This window comes from Melanaphis sacchari, unplaced genomic scaffold, assembly GCF_002803265.2.
Source record: "Melanaphis sacchari strain LSU unplaced genomic scaffold, SCAv2.0 Contig85_pilon_pilon, whole genome shotgun sequence".
Classification (NCBI taxonomy): domain Eukaryota; kingdom Metazoa; phylum Arthropoda; class Insecta; order Hemiptera; family Aphididae; genus Melanaphis; species Melanaphis sacchari.
The window spans coordinates 2,042,856-2,058,699 of NW_020271605.1; the positions used below are offsets into that span (position 1 = coordinate 2,042,856).

The window sequence follows — 15,844 nt, forward strand, 5'->3', positions numbered from 1 at the left end:
AGAAGCCCAATATATTCCATTGGAAAAATATATATCTTAACATTAATAGAAGTTTTTTTCTCCAGCACTGGACCATTTGTAGGTATATAAATGTTAAACTTAATAAAAAAAAAATAAAGCATATTTAGATATTTTTAAAATATAGATAAGTACCTAATACCTACTAATACAGTGTCACAGTTTGATATTCGCAAGAGGATTCACGGAAAATATCCACTCCCAAAATGTTAGGAACATTTTGTATGTAAAATGTAGAGGTATTTATGTGATGATTGTATGATGTTACAATTTTTTTTTTGTGCGTATACCTATGACGTGTATTTTATAGCATAAAAAATGTTTCAATTTTCAACATTGAGGGTAGTTTCTGCAGAAACATGATAGTATGACCATCATGATAGTAAATTGGATCTAATTCGTACTTTTAGGAGGTCGAAATTGACGGTTTCCAGTATCTATATTTCAAAATAATAGGGGTAAAAATATAAAGGAAAAATAAGAATTTATAAGCAACTATGGTTTTTAACAAAATCGATTTTCCTTTTTATGTTTTGATTCAAAAACGTAAAGAAATAACCTTAGATATTTGAAAAAAAATTTTAATATTAGCATTTTCTATACGTGATAAAATTTTAAGATATTTTAACTCTTTTTAAGCTATTTATAGACATTAAACATTTTTAGATTTTTTATTAAATATCGATAAAATATTTTTTCGTTATTATAATATCATATAATTAATGTCAGTATAAATCGGTGGTTTTAAAGAACTGAGTTTTACGAGCATTGTCTAAGTGTGCCGTGAGTATTAAATATTGTTATAATAAACGTAAATAATTAATAAAAATAAAAATATAAATTTTATTAATTTAATTTAGTGTTTTAAAATCTACTTTATTTTAGCGATTGTTCCATCTGTAGTATCTGCCATGAGTGTCATGACTCATGACCCTACAACAGTTGTCAACGACGTTTTAAAACTCTGGAGCCGCATTCAACAATTTTAAAAAATTCGTGTCAGAAAAAAATTAAAAATATCTCGCCTTATTTTAAAAATGTTATAAATCAGAAAATAATGAAATTACAACTGTTAATACTTAATGAAACACTAAATGTGATTTTTACTGTTGGATATTGGTCATTATTTTTTCGATTTCTGTACAAAATTACCTATGAACGCTCTAATCACATAGTTGATATGGTCATTTGTTAAGCATAATCAGTATAGGTTTTTAATTTTTTTTTTTTCATACGAGAAATGAGCTGTTTACTTACGTATTCTGTAAATCCCAACATAAAATAATATTTCTCAGCTTTATTTTTAATTTTTGAAAATGCTGGAGTAAGTTCCAATATATTGAGTGTACCAAGTAATTTTATGCGTAGAGCAATTTTTTACTTTTCTAACTAGGTAAAATAAACTGTAAATAATCTTTTTCATTTTTGTACGAGCCGTATAATAATCCTGAAATGAGCTTGCGGCATACAAGTTGGAAATCGCTGTCCTAGATCAATCCATATAATATAACATAAATTATTTTAAAACCAGCTGGATTAAGAATAATACATATAAATAAAATAAAATATCTTAATGTTTCTTTTTTTTTATTATTCGGCTATAAAATTAACATGCTTTTTTACATTTTGTTTTAGTTGAATCGTGGACTAATATACTAAAATAGCAATTTGTGATTAGGTAGGTAGGTATATATACTTACCTATGATTTTATACGTAGATATATCGGGTGATGCAAGTGATATCGGTTTCTACTGAAATAATAATATACCGTCAATACCAAAAATAAAATTTTGATTTCCGTATCTTACGAAAACAATTTAGAAACTAATGATTTTAATTGTTGGTCATTAGCAGGTGCTTCAGAAATCTGAAAATACTTACTTGTTCCCTAATGGCTAATAGATATTACGATTTATGCCAAGCGTATGGTATGTATTGGTTCTACAATGTATTATTTTTTGTGTCCGTCATTAACTTTTTAGAACAGTTAGGTAAAACAATTTTGATGTATTTTTCATTCTATCTAAACAAGAACTGTTAAAATAATTTTTTGTACATTCGCATGTAAAAAAGTTCGAAGGGTGGTTAACTCTCCCGTGTAAACTGTTAACATGTTTATCTGACGAATATAAGTTAACTCTCTCGAGTCGTGTTAAATATACAGAAATGACACTACCGCGAAGTTTGAAATGTTGATGTATTTACTATTTACACATCAGAATAGCTGCAATGTATTTACAAAACGAAAAATTGAAAAAATTTGCTTCTCAGATATTTAGTTCAAATGTATATAAATGAAAATGCAACATATCTTCGAATAATGTGGATTTCAGCATCTTACAACTAACTGAATCTCCAACTGGAAAATAAATTAATATACTTCAAACATCATGTCTCAAAGCCATAATGAAGTGTGTTCGATTCGCTCCGAGTCAGGTTACCGGAGTTTTGAAACTACCTGCAGTTCACCATTTAATATCAGATGTTAGTGGCTTCCCGGAAAAATCATTATCTCATACTAATCATACAATTTTCGATATCTAATAGGTATTTTAATTTTATTACTTGGCGTTATACCCCCAAATCAATGCCTGTCCTCACAATAGACTCAAAAAAAAAAAGAAGACTTAAATGGACTTGCAGGAGTATGACCTGCACTTATCTACTTTTATCCAGTGTGGGCACACTGACTTCTTAATGACAATCCAAATATACACTCAAAATCTACCATTCAAGTTTATACAGAGTAATTTCTATGATTTTTATTATTGATCTAATCATGGTAGTACAGTCGATTCGCTATATAACTTGAAAAAATTGACAACTCGATTTTTTTTTGATTTTTCTATAAATTTTTACAACACTCGATGAATTGTACCTAAATCTTGTTAACTAGAACATACAATTATGATAAATAGCTTAGTTGAAGTATATTAAATCTAAATATTTTCGTCAAAATATTATTTTATCTACTCAACTATTTAATAAAGACAATAAACGAGTAGATAGAAACTGATTAACAAATGCACAATAACAGTATTATACTGGTTAATATAATGTGTCTAACTATAGTGTCATGTCTATCGTGCGTATTTTTGTATATTTTTAAAAATGTCTCAAAAACGAAAATAAAATTATTTAATTATAGTTGACAAAGTTCATGTGATATAATTGATGGAGAAAGCTAACCGGAAAAAACAAGACATTGCGAAAGAATTTAATATTTCACCAAACACTACGCTGTCAACATTTTTTTTTTTAAATAAGGCGGAAAATATAAAAAAAAAAACTGGACAATATAAGCTCGAAACCAGCCAAGTATCCAAGCATAGTAGCATATTTAATTAAATGGTTTATTTTATGAGAAGACAAAAATATATCACTTTTAAGATAAAACATGTCAGGTTCCGAAAAAATTAAGCAACTTACGAGTATAATCGGGGGAAATCAGCTAAATATTAATAAAAAATTATTTATTTAATGTGTATAATAAATAATACGTATGTATAAATATCATACGTTTTTGTCGTAAAATTTTAAAATTATATTACATTACATATCTCGGAGTGATATTTTATCCCCCTTTAACTTCAAGTTATCATGTCTTGGCTGTATAGATAATTTTTACTCATATTTAAACTACAATAAAATGAAAACAGCTAATATAGGAATAAATAATTAACAACAATGATTAAACTATTTATATTTATTTCAAAAATAAAAAATTATGAAACAATTTATTCAGCTCTCCTTAAGTACAATTATAGTTTATTGTAAAAAGATTATATTATAATTTTTAAATAACAATTAAAATGATTGATAAACATATGAATTGTTGAAAATCAAACACACATTTCAGAGCATAAAATCAACTTACAATATTCTTATAGATAAGAATATGTCTAAAGCTCATTAGTTTTAGGGCTTTATCAGTTGTAACATTGGTACTCCATACATAAAATACCAAACTCTGAAAAACATAAACATTATCAATTTTTTCGAATTTTAAAACAAATACCTTCTCGGAAATATTGGAACACATGACATTTTTCATCGTATAAGTAAAAAACGGTTTCTAGTTTTAAAACTTGATTCTGTAGTAATTCTTAGTAAGATATTAGAATAGTAATTGAGAACAATTACATAAATACTTAAATAAATTTATTATTTATTTTTCAAGTGATGATAAAAATTAATTTAAGTTTTAAGTTTATTTAAAACTTGTATCTAAATAAAAAATAATTCAATATCTATTTTTCAGATTTTTCTATTACACAATAGACATTTTATGTTTTCATGTAGTAACATTAATCATATTAAAACCATTCTAAGTATCTATAAGAAAATATAGCCTAATAGTTAATCTGAGTTTGAATAAATATTTTTATTATTAAAAGTACTTTTTAAAAATTAATTGGTAATAAAACATTATTTTTTAAATGAAAATAGTGTACATAACTTGTACACAATCAAGATAAATTTTAGCACACAGTTATAAAAAAGGTATTGCATACATAACTTTTGATCTATTTACAAGATCAATCATAATATATACATACATACAGACCAACAAACTTGAACCTTACCAAATACAATAAATATTTGTGGCATATTACGAAACAAAATTGTAACATGTGACGCTTAATTTTTGATTGAAAGGCAGCCACAAGAAGAATGGTGTAGATCTATGCATCCATCAAATGATTCAATATTCAGTTTCTGCGAAGACATGAAAGTAACCTTTTATAAGTAATTTATTATTATTAATTTTTATTTAGGAAAATTATTTAAAGTAGCAACCCTTTTTTTTTTGGTAAATTAATATTAATTCATATATTTTTAAAAATTATTTGTAAGAATCTTTTTGTTTTTTTACAAAATAAAATTTAATATAACAAATTTTATGATTAATGATGTTTAAACTTTAAAGGTACAACACCCACATATGTTGTCTTCATTTTACAAACATATAACATGGAAAATTTTACATTTTTAATAATCCATTTAGAATCTCATTCTTAAAATTAGACTGAATTGACCTATTACAAAATTTATAAGTAAAACTAATATTTTATCAAGCCCATATTACATTTAAGTTTTATAACTAGTCAATTAAACATAATGGATAATAAAATAGATTATAGTGAATGTACAATTTGCTATGTTATATGTTAATAAGAAAGAAACAAGTCATGTGGGTGTGATATTCTATTAATAATAATTATAAATAACTAACCAATGATTATCATTATCAATAAAAATGCATCAGAAGATGACATTCATAATGATTCATAATAAAAATGCATGATTTTGTAGTATGATCAGTGGTTAGTGTTATCCACATTGACCATATTCAGCCACATGTTAATAATATTCTGTAACATAATAACCAACATCTTAAAATTGTATAAAACTAATAAAACTAATATAAGTTATATATAAATATAATTTTGCATAGAATATTCAAATATTTTTAAAACTTTAAATTTTAAGATGAATTTGTACTCAACATTAGACATAACTTTATGTATTTTAATTAAGAAATACAAAATTATAAATGTTGGAGTCATTATTTAAAATGATCATTGTATAAAACTGATATTAAAAATCATTAATTTAAAATTAAAAATGATCATTTTCAAAAAAAAAAAAAAAATATTTACCGCACGGATTTAACCACGACGACCAAGTTTACTTGGTAAATGTGTGGTCTGTTTCAATTCAATGATATTGAAATACACACAGACGAACAAATTAAATGAATTTAATGTTTGTTTACCTAAGAATGAGTATTTTACACGAATCGCAAACGCACCGGCTTCGTTCAAATAGTCTTCGGAACATCGTACACATCGAACAGTGTACGGAAATATCACGTTTTCGGCAAACTACGAGATCGGTCGGCTGTAAAGGTCAAACTAAAAAACACTTAACTAATATATAAGAGAATATAGGGACTACAAAATTAGATAGTATTTATTATACTTATTTTTATTTTATTATAATTTTTTACAATGAGAATTACAATGTAATGTTGTCATAAGATTATTTGGGCTTACAATATTAATATATTTTAGTAATTTAATCAATACATTAACCTAACTGTAAAGACCTTTGACTATAAAGGCTTACATTCTAATTTTCTAAAGAAAATTTGTTTAATAACTCGACAAACAGAAATTCCAGAAATAATTATTAATATATGATTGATGTGATTATAGTGATATTTAAAAAAAAACATAGTCAATAAACCTTAAAATAATTCTATATAGAAAATTATTTTGTTTACATCTAAGGTAGAAAATATGAATCAATATAAATAATCTAAGAGCCCAGATAATTTAACCTTTTATGTCTAATGCCTATAAATAAAATAAAATTGTAATTTGTGACACTAAGAAATTATATGTTTTTAATTAAACCTAAAAAAAAAAACCTATGTAGACAAATGATCTTATAAGACTTCATAAATGTAGTTTTGGCTCCTTAAAAACTTGAGCCGATTTAAATAAAAAAATGTTGACGGTCGGCGATGTGTGAGTGTACGGTAATCCGATCCGGCGACGCGAATATACGGCGGCGGCACGATAATATATACACGGTTTTTTTTAATACGGCGTGTAACGCGACGAACCGCGAGATCCCGAAACTCTGACGGAAAAAGAAAAACATAATCGGGGATTAACCAAATACATTTATATATAAACACACACATATATACATATAAACATACACACATACACACAAACAAACAGAAATAATATTATAAGCTTTATAAGCATGCATACTTAAATTAATAAAACAAAAAGCCAACAAATTTTAACTTCATTAAAAATCTAAAAGTAGTACATTATAGTTTTTTCATGTTATTTTGAAAATAAAAATAAAAGAAATACAAACAATAATCATCCTAGATTTTTCAATATTCAAAATAACATCAAATGAAAAAACTTGACTGATTAATCTTCAGACATTAAGAGAATGTTACACCATTTAAATTTTGAGTATAGCATCCTCTTAATATAAAAAATATTAAAATAATGGCTTAAGTTAAAATTAATTTTGTTATTGTTATTTGTCAAGATAGAATAAAGAAAGGTTGTACATGAAATATTTTACACTAATTAAATATTTTTTTCTTTAGAAATATCTTGAAATTTGGACAAAATATTAAAGAAAATATTAAATAATTCTAGAACTTTTATCCATAAACAACATTTATTTTCCAGGAATAATTTAAAGTTTTGATGATTTTGTCACTATACTCAGTCTTAAAGTAGAATACTCAGGCAACAACTGGTTTATGCCAGGTGGAGTACATCTCTCAAATAATAGCATAGGTAGATAGTAATGACTGATAAGAGGGGATAAAAGAGTGCAGAACTGATGTATTCTAGTTTAAGACAGAGTATAAATAGCAGAGTTGTATAAAATTTTATTTGGATAATTATTTGAAATATTTTCATTATTTTTTTAATTATTCGAATCATTTTAGAACTTAATATTAATATAAAATATATATTATAGAATGATTATAATTCTTATAGTAAGGCTACATGTATGTAGTATATACATAGCTCAATAGTAACTATACACCGATGTCAATGTTATTACTATACCTAGTATAGAGTAATGCAAATTTTATCTAGATATTTATTTGAATAATTGTTAATTAAATAATAATTTTTTCGAATAAAATGTTATATTAATAATTATCTAAATAAAATTTCATTTAAATAACGCTCTACTCTGCTAAATAGTACTAACTGTACTCAGTGATTGGAAATTTTATATTATATACCACAAATTTTTTATATAAAATATTCTAGGTGTATAAAAAACAGCCTTAAAATTAAAAAAAAAATTTAAGTTATCTAAGAATATTAAAATTTTTGAAATACTGCGAGTGAAGCTGATTTTTAATGTTAATAATAAGCACAAAGTTTGTTTAAATGTTCATTCAAGTGTTAAATATATATGTGGAAATATACAAAACATGTAAAAAAATAACCTATCTCACAAAACAAATTATGATATAATATTAAAAAAGGTTTTTTAATGATTAAATATAAGAATTTAAATTTGAAAATATTTAATTTTTAGTACACCAAACTCTATTCTATTTAAAAGTACATTAAAAAACTATTTTGGTTCACACATTCCCTTATGACTAGGGCTGGGTGGTAATCAACTAACTAATTGTAAATTTCAATTTATAAAAATCGATTGATTTTACTGAAAAAAAATGACTAATTTAATTCGTAACAGTTATTGTAATAATAAATTATTTACAAATTATTACAATGAATTGTCAAAGTCAACAATCACCCAGCCCCATTTATAACAATTAATATTAAAGCTATCCAAAAGCATTGAGTCGTTCGACGGTTAGTTTTCATGCACGAGGCAGTTTTAAAAAAATAGAAATTGAGTATATTATACTATTATAACAAGTATTAATATTTATTTTTAAATTTAATCATAATAAAGCATTATATTACAGTTATAAAATATTATCAATCAATCTATTTGATCACTTGGATAAATAAATTATGAATAATAATTCTTATAACTGTATTCATTCCAACATTAAAAATAACTTTTTAGAATTTAAGTAAATTTAATTAAAAACTTACCGACGATCATCATAAGAATCTCTAGAGAAATCATCATATGCATGAGATGAACTATTAAATGAAACGAAACGACATACAATTATGCTGATAATATTTGTATATTGTTATTCCAATACTTACGATGTACGACTGCTAGACAATGGTGAGCGGCGTGTAAATACATAATCTTGGTCACGCATAGTTGTTCCAATACGTGTAGATGATGATAAATAATCACGACTAGATGGCATTCTTGGCATTCTTCTATCCATACCATAACCATCAGCGGCTGTTCTCATTAGACTACGGTCATAATAACGGTCATACAGGCCTTCAGTCTAAAATCAAAATTAATTGAGATAAATAAATGGGATATAACTAAATATTTTTAAATACTTACTTCATACATATGACCACCAAGTTCAGAATGTGACAACATTGAATAATCATCCATCTATAAAAGGGAAAACATATAATAATAAATATTACAAAACATAAGTGGTTTTACGTAGTTATTTAGTATATACCAACAATTGAAATAAATTCAAAAGAACTTCTTTTAATTACATTGAATTAAATTTCATCACTATTATATAAAAAAATAATTTTAGTTAAAATATTTTTTTGATTAATTCAGTTTTTCCAATTAATTTAAAGTACAAGGTTTTTTAACTGAACTAGATAATATAGAAGTATTCACATTTTATTAGTATAATTCTTTTGTTGTCTTTCTACAAAAATGATGTTTTAAAATAAGTGGGTTTATTTAATTAAAATATTTATTCAATAATTATAAGACAACAAATATAATAATTACAGAGCTGTGAAATTGAAAACTATGTCACAACAGTTCTATAATTGTCAGAATTATTGACATAAGAGTCAGAAATAATTTTTGAATATTTTGCTAAGTTAGACTTAATTATGTAACACTGAAGCAGTGGTTTTAAATTGATGTCACAATAAATATATTAATAGTTTTATAAGAATGTATTCACTAGTATTATTATCAATATTCAGTAAAAAGTAATGAATATCAAACATAAAGATAGGCTAAATCATTTATTATATGGATTGATATAGTGTGAACATTTTTTAGGAGATTAAGTGTGCCATATTGTTAAAAAAGTTGAAAACCACTGCACTAAAGTAAAGATCACTTTTTGAATTTAAAATTAAAACTTTAGATTTAAATAGATTCAAATAATTAAACTTTAAATTATTTTTCCACATGAAAAAATATAATATATAATGCTAGTAATATCTTACTCGATAAGTTTAATTAAAATGTACATTTGAACCAAAATTAAAAATATTTTAACATTTCATTTATCACTAATCAGTAACAGTTTAAATGTTACTTACTCTTGTCATATCAGTTTTTAAACCAGTACCATAAGAACCAAGAATGCGATCACGAACAAATGAAGGCGGAGGTGGTGGTGGATAAAGTAAGGCACGAGGTGGTGGAAGTGGTGGTAAAGCATCTCTTCCATATCCATACCTAAAAAAAGGATGAATTTTAATCATGAATTTAAATTTTCTTAAATCATATCTTAAGTTAAAGAACAATGTGCGAAATAAGTTGTAAGGCTCACCCTTCACGACTGCACTCCCGAGACCAATGGCCACCCTTGCCGCACCTGAACAAAATTTCCCGTTTCATTTTCAATGAAATTAATTTCATTTTTATTTTATATATCAAACAACAAAACATGTGACTAGCAAGTTACTTCTAAACACATTTTCTTTAAACTACACAAATAAACAGTATATACCTATAACACTGCTCTGGCATACCCATTCCAGGTCTTTGACGAACACGGCTATTTGAAATTTGGACTTTGATTGGTTGACCATCCAACATATGTCCATTTAAATCTTTAATAAGTCTGCTTACATCAGTTGAATCAATGTGCTAAAGTTAATTAAAGTCAATAATAAAGTTATATTGTGTAACAATATAAATTTAAAAAAATTTTAAAATTATTGAAATATAACATATAAATTAAATGAAAGAAGAGGTAAAAATTACATATTTTAAATTGATATAAGTCAAATATAATATTATTTACAATAAATTAAAATACAATTAACAGATTAACACTCACCACAAAACCATAAGTTCTGACAATGTCACATTCAACCACAGTACCGTATCTACCAAATAACTCTCGTACTTCATTGGCTTTTGTTGTTTCAGAAAGATTTCCAACAAAGATTTTTGTAGTTGGGGTATTAGGACCACGACGACTAGTGGCAGCTTCAACTTTCATGGCTAAATCATTAACCATTGTACCATTCAAAGCTTTTATAGCTGCACGGCCAGTGTTCTCATCATCCATATGCTAAATTAGAAAATTAAAATGTTAAGGTGAATAAAATGTAAATGTATATTATGTAATTGTACACAAATTAATTGTTTATAATTTTATTAAGTTCTAAAACCAAAAAACAATACAATTATGTATTAATTTTTAAATACTTACAACAAAGCCAAAATTTTTCATTACATCACATTCAACAACTTTGCCATACTTCTCAAACAGAGGTCTAATATCGTTAGATGTAGTCTTTTCAGAAAGATTTCCAATAAAAATCTTAAAAGTCCTTACGCTGCTATTGTTAAAACTTGTGTTACTTTCGGTATCAGACGGCATTTTTTCTTTTGCTGTAAAAAATAATACTCTATATTTATATACAATACAAAATGTTTTTAAAATTCATTAAAAATTGAGTTGATACATAATGTAGGCCACGTGCTGTTGTATATTTCGGCCGGATGACTTGACTTTGGATTGAAAAGGGGTTTTTATGGGAGGAAAAAGAGCTTTGAGAAAATTTCAAATGTTTTATATTTTGGAACATGACTAGGTTTAACTTTAAACATCTTTTTTTTTTTTTAACAGTAATGTTTATAGATTCTAATACTGTTTTCTAAGATTGTTGTATAGGTAGGTAGGTATGTAGGTAGGTTAAGTTAGGTTAGGTTAAGTAAAGTATATTTTTAAAAAAAATGTGTATTTTAAATAGTATTTTGGTTATCAGTTTAGTTATAATATATAATTTAAATTTTAGAATAATGATGATATGTAAATATTGTTTACTTTATTTTTGCTATACTAATCAGTAATCATTTTATAAATACCTGTCTTGTCGAGTATAAAATAACACTTTAAATTCAGTTTAACATCACAACACAAATAATATTTAAAAACAATAAATTGTTTTTTTTTTAATAAAAACATCAATAGACAAATGGTTTTTATCTGGTAAACACTCAATAATAATTGTACATTGACTGTTGATACATAATAAACATATTTATGTTTTATTTTTGTACCTAATATTTTTACTTGAATTTATTTTTAAATCTTATTATTATGCAGAGAAGAGACTTGTGATATAATTTATATTAGAAAAATGATTAAAATTGTATTATCAATAAAACATGTTTGAGAAATGTTTTGTTTATACATTATGAGTATACACAAGCACTAAAACAAAATAACATTTACTGCAGGTTACATTTATCATTAATTTTATTGAAATTAATATATACAATTAAGGTACAACTAAGTATTTTGATGTAGGATGAACTATTTTTTATAAAAGTTAAAATTTGTTTCATCATGTCCTAATACTCATATAAATGAATAGTGTGATAACTAGGGCACGGATGTTGTTGCATTTGCAACTTTTCTTCTACCTTTCCAATTTATTGCCAAGTAAGTTTTAAATACGTTTCATGTAAGTACGAATTCAAATCTAAAAGTTTTAAGTGCAATTTTTTGCAATTTTTGGAATTTTATTGCAATTTTGTTGAATTTAATCATTTATACAACCATTTTAGCTATATTCGAAACTCGACAGTCGTATAGATAAGATAATACTTAAATATTTCCAGTATATAGAAACGCTCCACTTACATCAACCGACATAAAACGAAGTTTTTCGAGGTATAAGAACTTATTGGCTCCAAATTGAAGAGCGTTCGAATTCGAAAATTTAAAACAAGCACTTATAGTCCAATGCAATGAGGTTTAAAATTTAAAATATTTAATATGTTTAGAATACGTATAGATTATTAATTAATGTAAAAAATATATTTTTTGGCAGAATTAAAATAAAACATCTACAAATTATAACGAAACGTTGTAATTTTTAATATTTTAAGTGCAATTTTCGGTATTTTTTAGTGCAATACTGCAATCAATTTTAGTAGTTTTTTACTACTACAACATCCGTGCCCTAGTGATAACTGTATGAAGATGACTGTCTCTACACTTTATTTCTTTAAGTATGATTTTAAGACTCTGCTGACTCTAGCTTCCCTTTAAAATAAAAGCCTAGTCACACCAATTACTATTTATTTGGATAACAGTCAGTACTTAATAAATCAAAAGATAGCTTATTGTAAAAAACAAATAATACACAAATAGGTAATACTCTTATTTAATATCAATATAAGTGCTTGATACAAAAATAAATTTGAGAGTTATTTAAAAAAAGCCTGTTTGGAAATGAATTAGGTAGAGCATAAAAGCATTAGCTCTAGAAAAATATAAAATTTAATACTTTTTGAAACTTACATGAATAAAAACATTTTAGTATATGAGAGGTGTGTTGGATACAAAATTTATGTTAAAATAGACTCACTGCATTTATTTATGGGTACAATATCACTTACGTAGTAAAAAAAAATTTAACATCCAATTATATTAGGATTCCCAAGTATGAATTGTTCCATCCATTGAGAATGATTTTTACACACAGAAATAAAAATCTTGAAAAATTATGAATATTAAATATAAAGTGAAAAAGACATTAAAGAGCTTTGGACAGGCTCTACAATGAATTTACTGAGAAAAAGCAAAACTAACATACATTAAATCCAGTACGCAAGCACATTATTATTGTAACATCGTTAACAACAATCGCGCGAGTGGGACATTGCAGTCGCGGAGACCGGGCGGCTTAAAATACTGACCGGCTGTCTCCTCGGCAACGGTGTCTTCTTCAGTGGTACAGTCAACCAATTGTCTGCCCCGTTTGTGGTCAAAATCTCGCATTTCTCGTCTACACTGTGATGTGGATCAAGTTTTGTTGTTTTCGTTGTTATTTACAATATTGTCGTGCGTGTTCAAGACAACAAGGGCCACCACGTCATACACTCACCACACACAGACGAAGCACGACAGAATGCAGCAGCAGCAGCAGCAGCAGCAAAAACAGCAGTAGCAACGGCAACGGTGGTGACAGTCGATCGGCAGCTGCTGTATAGTTGTTGCGTTGCGCACACGGCGGGCAAGATGGGTTTACGTTACGTACCTAGATGTTTGGATGTCAAAAATACTAAGATAGAACGGCGACAAAAATGAATAAAAATCACGTAAAAAAAATTAGTCATCAACATACGAATTGAATACGATACTACAAGTGAAGTCGGTGACAATGATGGTGGGAGTCAGAGAACCAATTCTCCGCTAAAACGTCAGTGGCCAGTGCTGAGTACGAAATAGTTAAGCTGGTGTGTGTGAACCGTATAATTGTGTACCTTCGTGTAAATGCATGTAAGTGTGTGTGTCGGTGTTAGTGCATGGAGCGTAATGACTGATGAGTCGCGGACGCCGCCGTGAGAGGGAGCGAGTGCATGACGTCTTTCCTAATTCATGGAATAATCAAACGCTTGCCATCGTCGTTTATTTCTTCCATGGAGACTACTACTGCTGATCAACATGAGATGATTTAAGTCCCGAATGACTGATGAAACTCCGTACTCTTAATAAGTACCTATACATTTATGCATTAAGAAATAATTGAATATCTATTCTTTCAACGAAGTAGTGGCTTCAGGGAGCTTACTTTTTAAGAGTAAAGGTATACTTATTTATCAACTTATATTCAAATAAAATTAATCACAGTTGAAAGCAATTATTGTAAAATTTTATTAAAAATTATTCAACAAATGAAATAAAAAAAAAGATTCATACTATTATTATAACTTGATATGATATTATGTAAAAATATATGTTTAATTAGTAATAAGCATTGTACAATAAATAAAATTTAAAAAATTTAATTTAATTTCCTGTTTCTAATAGGTATTGAAAAATCTAGTAATTTAAAATATTATTATGAATATTTATATTTTTGAGACATAGTTAGACCTGTTAACCCCTTTCTGCGCTCTTACTAGATCTCAACCGTTTTTCAGTAAACGTAAAGAAGAAAAGCATTTTTCTACTGTAGTATTAGAAATTAGGACAGTGACTAAGATTTTAATTAATAAAGACAATACTGGAAATTAGTTATAATTAAGCTTCTCGAGAAATGCTATATATGTAGTTGATATGCTATTATTGTGAGATCAGTACTTATTTTAAATTTATTTTCTAATAAATTCTCTGAGTTCCTCCTTAGGATATTTGTAAATTTACAAAAATTTATTTATGTAAAAACATAAATTCACTAAATGTTCAAATAACATACTAGGTATATTGATCAAAAATGTCTTATAGGTACGTTGATTAATATTATAAATATTTTTTTAATATAATATTTATTTTTGGACTTAATGTAATCAATATAGTACCTAACAAAAGTAAACCTGTAAAAATATATCATTTTTAAACATAATATTCACGTAAATAAATACCAAATATCAATTATTGCATTAGTTCAATTTTAAGATATTTAATTTCATAACATTTTTAAGTTTTGAATTATCTAAACATACGCATTATCCACTGATTTAAAGGCACTAAAGATTCGGCCATTTTATAAAGGTAATAATTATTATATCCAACATATAATAAAAATAATACTTTAGCTAGCCTGTTTAATATCCATAAATGTATTTAGCAATTGAACTAAAAGATTCAGTGAGAAAGTAAATTAAAGGTAGTTCTCCCACAACGGCCACAGGCCAGAAATTCAAGATTAAAAAAAAACCTAAAGAAAAATGCATTTAATGCTCTCATAGTCTCACAATTACTTAACAGAAATTTTATTTCAATCAAATGAGGAGGGGCATGTGTCACCTGCATCTTTCTCTCCTGGATATGTTACTGTTTCAAAATAGAACTATGCATTATATGCATGTTTAATAATATTTTTAATTTTTACAGTAAATAAAAAGGCTTATAATATTCAGGAACATTTTGTAGGCAACTTCTTATGCATTCAGAAATTGGTTGTGTTACCGTGT

The 15,844-nt window shown here is 26.2% G+C and overlaps 1 protein-coding gene across 7 annotated transcripts; it reads right to left on the bottom strand.

The window, feature by feature from the left end:
* Nucleotides 1–3,710: 3,710 nt before the first annotated feature.
* On the bottom strand, nucleotides 3,711–14,224 carry LOC112602220 (RNA-binding protein lark). Of its 7 annotated transcripts, XR_003115100.1 has the most exons (13): nucleotides 14,053–14,223; nucleotides 13,625–13,965; nucleotides 11,124–11,305; nucleotides 10,746–10,982; nucleotides 10,413–10,552; nucleotides 10,233–10,277; nucleotides 10,000–10,138; nucleotides 9,035–9,088; nucleotides 8,776–8,972; nucleotides 8,656–8,706; nucleotides 5,256–5,394; nucleotides 4,606–4,738; nucleotides 3,711–3,989 (listed from the first exon to the last, which is right to left on the bottom strand). XR_003115100.1 is itself a non-coding variant. In XM_025350177.1 (11 exons), exons 3-11 carry the CDS (start codon nucleotides 11,292–11,294, stop codon nucleotides 6,628–6,630), a joined length of 1,077 nt encoding a protein of 358 aa, XP_025205962.1. In that variant the 5' UTR covers nucleotides 11,295–11,305; nucleotides 13,813–13,965; nucleotides 14,053–14,223; the 3' UTR covers nucleotides 6,303–6,627. The 7 variants fall into 7 exon arrangements, 6 of the variants coding, with proteins under 6 accessions (XP_025205963.1, XP_025205960.1, XP_025205962.1 ...); XM_025350177.1 differs by lacking the exons at nucleotides 3,711–3,989; nucleotides 4,606–4,738; nucleotides 5,256–5,394 and adding an exon at nucleotides 6,303–6,670 and having other exon boundaries at nucleotides 13,813–13,965; XM_025350173.1 differs by lacking the exons at nucleotides 3,711–3,989; nucleotides 4,606–4,738; nucleotides 5,256–5,394 and adding an exon at nucleotides 6,304–6,670 and having other exon boundaries at nucleotides 14,053–14,222.
* Nucleotides 14,225–15,844: the final 1,620 nt, after the last annotated feature.